Below are 10,123 nucleotides of genomic sequence, written 5' to 3'. Positions count from 1 at the left end.
GGGAGGATTTGGGAGTCTGTGAGTGCTTTTTAGGGTAAGGTATTACATTTGCACCTCTTTTCTCATATTTTTTTCTCTAATTATCTTCTCTAATTATAATTATTTCTAATATTTTTTCTCTTATTGTTATCATAACTACTCATATTTCCTATCGTTCTCGAATGACAAAACGACCAACTTTTCATCGACAACATTTTGATTTCTTTTTTTTTGCAGAATGAAAAATACGAAAAAATACGGATGGTTCAACCAAGGTTGTTAACGATATATTTCTAAAATTGGCTAAATCCAACCAAATTATGTTGAATTTTCAAGCTTCCTCATTGAAAATATTTGTTTGTTAATATGGAAAGTTTCTAAGTCAAAACCCTAGTAAAAAAATCACAAAATATTTTCTCGAGAAAACTCAAACTTGTAGAATTCGCAAACGATTCAAAATTTTGCTTGCATTTCTCTGTTTTAGAGCTTTTTGAATGAAATACTCAAATTTTCACAAAATACCTTATTTTCTGGAAAATACTAAAATTTATATAGCTCGCAATATGGGTATTTAACGATTCAAAATTGTGCATGCATTTTTACTGTTTCAGAGTTTTTTGAATGAAATACTTACATTTTCAAAAATACGTTTTTTTCTCGAAAATACTATTTTTTTTAAATTCGTAACATACCAACGATTCAAAATTTTGCTTACCTTTTCACTGTTTTAATTTTTGTTTGAATGAAATACTCAAATTTCACAAAAAAAACCTTTTGTTATTTTAAAGTACTCAAATTTTCATTCAAATAACTCTAAAACAGTGAAAATGCAAGCAAATTTTCGAATCGTTTGATATTCATATTGCGAATTATAGAAATTTTAGTATTTTCGAGAAAATACGGTGTTTTGTGAAAAAATTGTATTTCATTAAAAAATCAGGGATGTGGAGTAGGAGTCGGAGTCGGAGCCGGAGCCGGAGCCGGAGTCGGTGGAGTCGGGTTGGGGACCTGGAGTCGAAGTCGGAGTCGGAGTCATCAAATTTCGAACCGCTGGAGTCGGAGTCGGAGCCGGAGTCGGCTAAATTTTATGAGCTGGAGTCGGAGTCGGAGTCGGAGCCAAAAATTTCTGATAACCCGGAGTCGGAGTCGGAGTCGGAGTCGGAGTTAACTATAATTCAACAAAAAATATGTTTTGTATTGTTAAGTATTTGCTATAAAACAGCTTACTTAACGAAACTTCTTTTATTTTTAAATTGTTTTTCAAGTCGCTTGCGCTGCGTTGCCATTTCTTCCATTTTTTTTAATTTATCAGATACACCCAACCGGCGGTCGCATGATTGTGATGCATGGCGGCATGAAAATATATCAGATTTTGCATGAAAACTGTTCTCATGCATTTTTTGCGTTAAATAGGTATGACATTTTTGCCCGTTACCGACAATTATCGACATTACCGACTGCTGTTTGCTGGTATTGCGAAAAAAATCTTAACCGAAGAGGATTGAACCATCAACTTCTTGATTGCTGATCTGAAACGCTACCACCGCGCCATGGACGAATGATGAATTGCGAGGGGTAGATCACCAACATATTCTCTGAAGTGTTGCTCGGGAACGCGCCAGCATTATATGTGTTGGTGAGAACTGCAGATCCCTGACATGTTTACACACGGGCAAAAATTATCTACGGACTTGCTGCAAAAAATGTTATAAAATGTAACATTTTCTGCAGCAAATCCACTGTTGCAGATTTCGATACATATTTTTCCTTTGTGTGTACCATTATGTTTTTGAAGCTTTCCAATGTGATTGAAAAGCTCTAATTGTGTTATTTCACTATGATCACTAAAAGATAACCTGTTAATCCCCTCTTGCCTGAGTATGTAGTATCATAACTCAAACGATTAAAAACAATATTGGTTTTGTAGTCAGAAATATTTTATTGATTCTTGACAGCTTGCCAATAAGTATGTACCCTTTCAATTCAAATTTTACCAAATTTAATCCAGTACTTTCTGAAAAATGTACACACACAGTTGTTTACTAGTTCACTTAAATCTGAAAGGGTTAGGTAAACTATTTTGAAATCGTTGCAAATTATCTTTGAACAAATCTTAAGACTTCAGCATAGGATAGGATTTCAAGATCAAAAAAATGTATAGAAAAATGATAGGATTTCAATTTATATTTTAAGTTTTTTTTTTTTTTCAAAAATCAAAATCAAAATGATATTCAACCGTTAGGAATTTTCTCCCACGCCAATACGCCAATACGGAAGGTGATTATCATTGCAACTCAATGTACCTAAAAAATTTCTTCTTGGCAAGGTAGCTTAAGAGTCCTTTTGAAATATCCGTGACCTAGAAAATATTTGACCTGTGGATTTTTGTTTGTATCCAACTTAAAGTTTTTTCATTTATTTCGATGGAGACGCACAATTATTCCTGAAGCTTCGTTTTAGGTGAAGATTCAAGAAGTATCGCGCGCCTTCTTTTAAATATCTAGAAAATTTATAAATTAAAATAAATCAAAAAAAAATCCTGGGTAAAAAGGAATATATTTAAAAATATGTAGAGTCGGAGTCGGAGACGGAGCCAACCATTTGTTGAAAGCTGGAGTCGGAGCCGGAGTCGGAGTCGGCTAATCTCAGAAAGCCGGAGTCGGAGTCGGCTAATCTCAGAAAGCCGGAGTCGGAGTTGAAGTCGGAGTCGGTTGGAACTGAAAGCCGGAGCCGGAGTTGGAGTCGGCTAATCTCAGAAAGCCGGAGTCGGAGCTGGAGTCGGAGTCGTTTGAAATTTGACCCGACTCCGCAGCCCTGAAAAAAATACTCAAAACAGTGAAAATTCGTGTAAAATTTCGCTTGGTTTGATACCCATATTGAAAATTATGAAAATTTCAGTCCTTAAAAAAAATACGGTATTTTGTGATGTTTTTTTGTATTTATGCTTTGAAACATACTACATTACCAAAAAATATATTCTAAGAAAATGAATTATAAATTTAAAATGATATTTATGGATTAAAAATGAGTTATCGTCAGCCCGGGAGCATGTTGACAGCTCCCATACAAACTGAGCGTACCTCTTTTTGTGGGCCCAGTGGGCCTAAGATGGCGGCTTTCGATATTATCTAGCCAAACATTTGAAAATGGCGAATAGTTAAAATTAATATTGTTTTTGCCTTGTTTCGGTTTAAAACGACGAAATAAGCATTCTGGAATCATTTTCTTGAAAAACTTGTTTAGAGATACGCCACGTTAAAATATTAGTCTCGAACAGTTGAAGGAAGCGTCCCGCGAAAGCCGTCACGAAAAAAAAGTTTCCCGTACAAATTTCGAGTTTCGTATTTAATGGGCGAACTCCGACGAGGCCCACTTGCCATCTGTCGGTGGATATGCGCAACTCACGAAAATTGTCATGTTAGGGGACGGCTGGTTATCGTCCATTTCAACTATTAAGTTCAGAAGTGTGCACCTTATAATAATTAGTTTTCAACAAATTTTTAAAACATTGTATGGTCTTACTATTATCATGAAAACATTGATGAATAAGAATATTTAGTTTCATGTGTTTTTTAATAAAAGTGATTTTGAAAAAAGACTGCATTATCGGATTATTTGGATTCTACACTTAGAACAGTTAGAATTAGTTTAAACATTACATGTTTTATGTTAAATTGAAACATAAATATAAAAGACTAGATTCAAAGACAATTTCAGTAAAATAATTCTCTCAGTAAATTTGGAATTGTTTGATTCATGCTTTAAAATGGGTTTTAGTAGCAACAAAAGTTGTTATTTTATTAATTCAAACATTTGATTTACTTTGAGGTAATTTCAAGAAAGCTAGGAATCTGGTAAGTTTGGTTCGAAAACTTTTAATTAGGGTTCAATTATCAGTCAAATATGTAATCAAGGCATTTTTATGAGAAATTTTATGGAATCCAGCGAGTAAAAGGGCTTTTTCTGAAGATATATCCTTAAAAAAATAAAACAATATCAAACAAAATATTTCGAATCACCCGGCAAAATTTTGAGAGGCCCTTTTTTCAAAGTGATTAAATGTCTGACGTGCCATTTTTTTATCTAAAGGTTCTCGGAAGAATCAATCATCCAAGAAAAAAAAGGGAAAAATATCACCTATTTTTCCTAATCTGTGATTGTTTAGTCAATATTCAGTAATTTCGTGAATTTCTTTGCCTAGCTCCGTCCGTCGACCCGAGTCACAAACGAATATGTTCAGAGAGGAGAGAATGTAACAAAAAAGCCAGCGAGGCGCTCACTTGGCCTGCACAACCACAGTTTGCCGTCAATTTATATTTGGCATGATGAAAGTTGCCGTGTCTTTAATGTTGTGTTATCAACAAAATTGCAAAATATTTTCGATAACATTGATTATGAACAGTTAAATAAATGATCAAAACAAAGCCGATCGCCGACTATTTCGAGTCAGCTTCGAGCGATAGACCGGTTGTACGGTCTCTCTGAGCCATTCGCTGTACTACCCGATTGGAGTGAGAGTGAGAGAAAAGAGAGAGTATTCAGTAGCGATTGGTATGGAAGTGACAAACGGTACGAAACGGTCAGAGCAGTTTTTAGTCGCGTTCGATTTGTGATCGCGAGTGGATGAGTCCTGTCGAGCCATAAGGGCAACTTGTTAGTATTCGTTTTATAACAGGTAAAGAAAGGTACACAGTAAAAGATTTTGAGTATTTGAATGGTGTAAACTTGTATGGTTTAATATTACCTCTATTATGATGTAATATTAACTCCATTTAAACCTAAAAATTGGCACTACACCGGTAAAGTGGTGAATTTCGCATTTTAGATGTATTTTCGAGAATTCCAAAGTCATACAAAATTTGATCAAGACATTTTATTTCACTCCATTTCGGCAATCGTCGACAACGAGCACGAGCACAATCCCTTCGCCCGATACTCGCTGCACCCGCACTCCGACTGAGCTCCAACGTGGCCACCCTGGACTTGCGAAATCCCATCCACCGAGCCACGATTCAGCCCTCCAACGTTGTACAACGGTTCAGCCGGCGCCGAAACGACCTTCGGCTTGTACGGATTGTTCAGCAGTAGCCAATCCGACAACCACCGGACCGGTTCCGGAGGTCTTTCCTTAGCTAGCAGAAGCAAGCCTTCCATTAAAGTTGGATTGACCATCGCCGCTAAGTAGTCGTGCTGACGCTGCTCGCTGAAGATCGGTTCCAACAGCAGCGTTGGAAAGAAGAACCGTATCTCGGCGCGAGCCGCTTCCGGATCTTCGCTCGCGTGGACCGCATTCCGCAACTCATCCCGACTGTCGGCAAACATGGCCCGCAGTGACCCCGGAGCCGCTCTCACAGCCTCCTGGTGCCGTTCCGGACCGACCAGCCACAGCAGCTCGGCGATGGCATCGATCCGGGACACGCACAGCGCTTCGATGGGACCCTCCGTCAGCGCCACGATCAACGCGTGGTAGTTCGGCTCGGTCTGTTTCGATCGGTAAAACTCCGAAGCCTGTTCCGGCGTTAGGCGGACGATTCGCGACTGGACGATGGTGAAGCCGGCCTCGCGGATGCGACGTCCAATGGTGTCTCGGTGTTTCATGCCGTCCGGCTTGACGATGGCCAGCGAGCGCTCGTAGTTGGCGTTCATTTTGGTGGGAGGAACTCGGTTGACAGGATGCTCCTAACGTAACGGAACTTCACGGCATACTGCGAGTTTTGGTGCACTTCACCAGGTGCACCACGAATCGGTAGTGAAGTGAAAGTTTATTGCAAACAAAAGCTATAAATTTATGACTTTCCAAGGTCGGTGGGTTGATTGAATTTAATAATAGATTAGCGATATGAGTAAAGTTCATTTATCGATGTTCTAGATTCTAGATTCGTTTATTACGTACCAGTTTGTGCAGATGCTCCTTAGTAACAGAAACTAATGTGACAATTAGATAATTTCACTTCTTTTGAAAAACATAAAAAACCGCTAAAATGTTTTGTTTCAAATTGAAGTCGTTTTCCTGTTTTCCGTTTCGTTTTTCAACAAACTTTATTTCCATCCATTGAGAAAAATGTATTAGTCACAGCTGAAAGGATCCCCCAAAACTCTGTACTGCACCTATAAAAACTATTGTTAAACGATAACTAAAGAAATAAACAGAATTGAATAAAAAAAAATAAAAAATAAAAATTGAAGTCGACCCTCCCCTTAGAAATGACAGGATAATTCAACGGGGCAAACACAATCCTATCTATACACGCAGAAAAATAAGGCATATTTGAATCAACAAAACGTTTTGTTGATTTGAAAATCATATTTTTTGTTGAATCAACGCTAAACGTCAAAGCAGCTTTTTCAAAACAACAAAAGACTTTTGTGGAATCGAGAAAAATCAGAAAATCAAGGTTTGTTTCAACGCAAAATCGGCGTTGATTATATTCAACAAAAATTTTGTTGATTCAAACCTCGTACAGGCTGATTCTACAAAACTTTTTTCTGCGTGTAGCATAGCATTGGTGTCTACCCATAGTTGCTGCTCCGTAATTGATCAGGACCATCCAAAACTGCTCCTTTTGGCAATTTCTAACGGCCCCTATCCAAGGGAACGATGGAAAGAGCACTCAGTGGCCAGCCAGCGACAAGTTAAGACCTGGGACGGGACGGCTGGATAGAGTCTTCTTTTTGAGTGTTTACGTTTGTATTCTTCTTCTGTTTTTTGCAAGAAAATTTGTGTTCGAAAACAAATATCAAGCAATCTGTGATTCAGATAGCTTGACAATTCAAATTTTCTTGATGATGTTTTTCAACTCAGTGCTCAAGCATGCGGATGACTTTTTCTTTGGTTGAAATGTTGTTTAGTTTTTCCTCGCAGATTTTTTTTGAATTTGGCTGTTAAAATTTGCGGTTGGACGTGGGTGGGGAATCCTGAGTTTATGTTCCATCGTTTTACGGTGGATCCGTTCATAAGGAGCTGCCGGATACAAATCACTTGAAATGGTTGGCAAATCAAAGATGAGTCAAAAAATGTTCACTTCTTCATTTTTTATGTGTTTTTTATAAGTAAGTTTTTTAATTTTCATTTGGATGTGAAAAATGCAATACGATTTAAATGCGTTTTCTTACTTCAATCTAAAAAAATCCTAAAAAGCCTACAAGCGAGCCTGCAAGTCATTAAATGGGAGGGGAGATTTTTTCCTAGATCTGCTCCTGTCGTTGTCCCGTTACGCAAAGAAAGTAAATAAATCTTTCCCAGTTCCTCAAAGAGGAGCACGTCGAATTCAACGGCAATTTTTACTCAACTTTGAAGCAAGTTAACATTCCATAGGTCGCACGCCCTAAGGTGTCAGAATCGAAAGAAATGGCTGGCAAGAATTCAAATTTGTACCAATTCATTCACTTCAAAGAGCAAAAAAGTTTGTTTTTCAATTTGTGGCAATGAGTTGAAATAAAAAAGTGCGAAAAAAAATCAAATAGGCTAAACTGTGGCCATTATTTTTGTTTGCTTTTTAAATCCAGTACGATGTTGTTTCTTCACGCCACATTTTAATTTCATGGGAATCACAGGTTTAATATTGTTCAATCTAGATGACATTTCTATGTAACGCGAAAAAAATAACAATAGTTTTAAATGGGCAAAAGAATAGTCAGTTCATGAAATGTATTGTTTTTTAAAATGAAAATGCTGATAAGTCAACATTTGGTGTATGATAGAAATAAATGCCTTTCAATTGAAAATATTTTAAACAATCTATTAATGCAATTTACAATTATTTGTGAAATTGATTTAATTTTTTTTTAATTTTTCTCAACTCAAATTACAATACTTCTCATTTTCTCCTAATAAGAAAGGACTGGTTTAGGTTGACAGAAGCGGCCATGTTGAAAGTGGTTTAGTTTGACAATAGGTTTTTTTCTCTCTGTTTATCCCATCCCAGGTTAAGACGTGTTTTGCTCGTGTTGTCATCTCGCGTGCTTGGAAGTTTTTGACAGATGGAGGTGGAGGAATCCTCCGAGGAGGAAGATTTTCGTCTCGTCCGCGGCAATCGGAAGCGGAAGAAGTCCAGCGAGGTCACTGGGATCGGCATCGAAGGAGAAAAAGTTGAGAAGACCCTACTCAACAACAACAAGTTCAGCCCGCTAGTGGATAACAAAACCAACAACAATGCCAGCCCATAGCGGAAAGTCGTAAATTTGGTTTCAAACCGATTTACAAACTAACCCGATTTGGAACCAAGGTGACCTGCTTCTCTGTCAAAGATTTTGACAAGTTGCAAGAGCTACTCAAGAAGAAGAAAGTGGAATTCTACACCCACGATCGGCGGAGCGAACGAAATCATCGGGTGGTTCTTCGTGGTTTTCCTGATGAACTGAAACCGGACGAGGTCAAGTACCTTCTGAAGAGGGATCTCAAGCTGGACGCGCTGGAGGTGCATATCATCAAGCGGAAGGAAAAGTCCACCGTGGACGAAACTCCGTACATTGTGGTCTTCCCCAAGGGATACACCAATCTGAGGGAGCTCTCTGCAATGAAAGTTGTGGCAAGCACTATCATCCGGTGGGAGGCCTACCGGAACAAGCGGCCGAACGAGACCCAGTGCAGGAACTGCTTGCAGCTGGGTCATGGAACGAGGAACTGCCACCTCAAGGGGAGGTGCAACAACTGTGGGAGTCCCCACAAGACGGACGAGTGCAAAGTCCAAGAAGCCGAGCCGAAGCGGTGTGCCAACTGCTCTGGAGCCCACGAAGCCACGGACCGCAGCTGCCCTAAGCGTGTGGACTTCATCCGGAGGCGCCAGCAGGCGTCGAAACCAAAACCGCCAGCAAGGAAGGCGGAGAAGCAGAGTCCAGCAGTTCCGGCGTTTACGCCGGCGGAGTTCCCTCCGCTGCCGGGCGCAGTCCCGGACGGAAAATCGAAGGATCGCCCTCGTCCAGCCAAGGTGGCCCCCGAGACGGTGGAGCCACGGAGAAGGAAGCCGGGGAGGTACTCTACAGTTCGGCTGAGCTGTGGGGGATTTTCTCCGAGTACATCGGCAGGTTCAAGACCTGCAAGACCCGCTTAGACCAAGTAACCCTCGCCAGTTACATGATCTCCAAGTATGGAATTTAAGGAGTTTTTTTTTGTTGTTATTAGGCTGGTACAAATATTTTTTAAAATTTCCCCCCCCCCCCCCCCCCACTCTTCAAAATTGGCCCGAAAAATCAGGGGGCAAAAAAAAAATTTTACAATAAACTTCAAAATTTCAATGAAAATTCAAGTGCAACCAGCTGAAATCAAATTAAAATACTTTCTCCTGCTTTTAAAATCATGTTTAGCATGTTTGGGTTTATTAAAAAATCTTTATATATATTTTTTTATTCTTTGGCCCCCCCCCCCCCCCCCCCCCTTGACATCGGCCAGGGCCGAGGGACAAAAACTTTTTTAAATATTTGCATCGGCCTTATATATTGTTTTACTGATCCTCGGTCCCAACCTGGTCACAGCACCTAAAAGGACCTAATAAAAATAAGTTAAGAAAAAAAATGATGGAAAGAGAGGAATCACAAATCCATATAAATAATTTCAAGATTTATCAGGTGTAAACCGAAAACGCGATGAAAAATTAAAGTGGAAGAATAAGGCTTTTAACTGCTTATTTAATAGTCGATGTACAGGACGCGGCACTGTTTAATCATTTTCTGACGTACATTCAATTTTGCAGTCCAAACCCAGTCATTGAATTGAAAAAATAAAATTCTTTTTCTGATTTTCTTTTCTTGATTTGTGTGCACCGACGTCGAAGACCAAGATTGTTTTCTTTTTGCTCTTTGGTCTGACAGTCTTGGTCTGCCAGATTTGGTCTGACATCTTTATCATGGATTTTGGTCTGGACTAGGCGAGGGATAGAACACAGCACCTTTCTGCCCCTATCATGCTGATCAATCACGGCGCCGGCCAAGACCAGTGGTAAGATCACGGGGAAGAGGATGGGAGCGTTAGTCCGATACTTGCATTTCACCATGCAAGTATCGGAATAATCGGCTGCGTATCCCGGAAATTTATCACGTGAGTTTCAAGGGGTTATTTAGTAAGACGGGTGTGAAGCCAGGATTCATCGTGGTAAGTGATGCGATCATGTGTTATCGGTTGAAATGTATTGTTTATTATTTCAATACT

The 10,123-nt window shown here is 39.3% G+C and overlaps 1 protein-coding gene across 1 annotated transcript; it reads right to left on the bottom strand.

Moving 5' to 3' along the window:
• Positions 1-4,779: 4,779 nt before the first annotated feature.
• On the bottom strand, positions 4,780-5,723 carry LOC120420772 (nucleoside diphosphate kinase homolog 5-like). Its single transcript, XM_039583919.2, has one exon. It carries the CDS (start codon positions 5,623-5,625, stop codon positions 4,858-4,860), a length of 768 nt encoding a protein of 255 aa, XP_039439853.1. The 5' UTR covers positions 5,626-5,723; the 3' UTR covers positions 4,780-4,857.
• Between the last annotated feature and the right edge of the window lie 4,400 nt (positions 5,724-10,123).

The sequence above is a fragment of the Culex pipiens genome, chromosome 1 (assembly GCF_016801865.2).
Source record: "Culex pipiens pallens isolate TS chromosome 1, TS_CPP_V2, whole genome shotgun sequence".
In the NCBI taxonomy this organism is placed as follows: Eukaryota; Metazoa; Arthropoda; class Insecta; order Diptera; family Culicidae; genus Culex; species Culex pipiens.
This window is presented reverse-complemented; position numbering and strand designations above follow the sequence as displayed.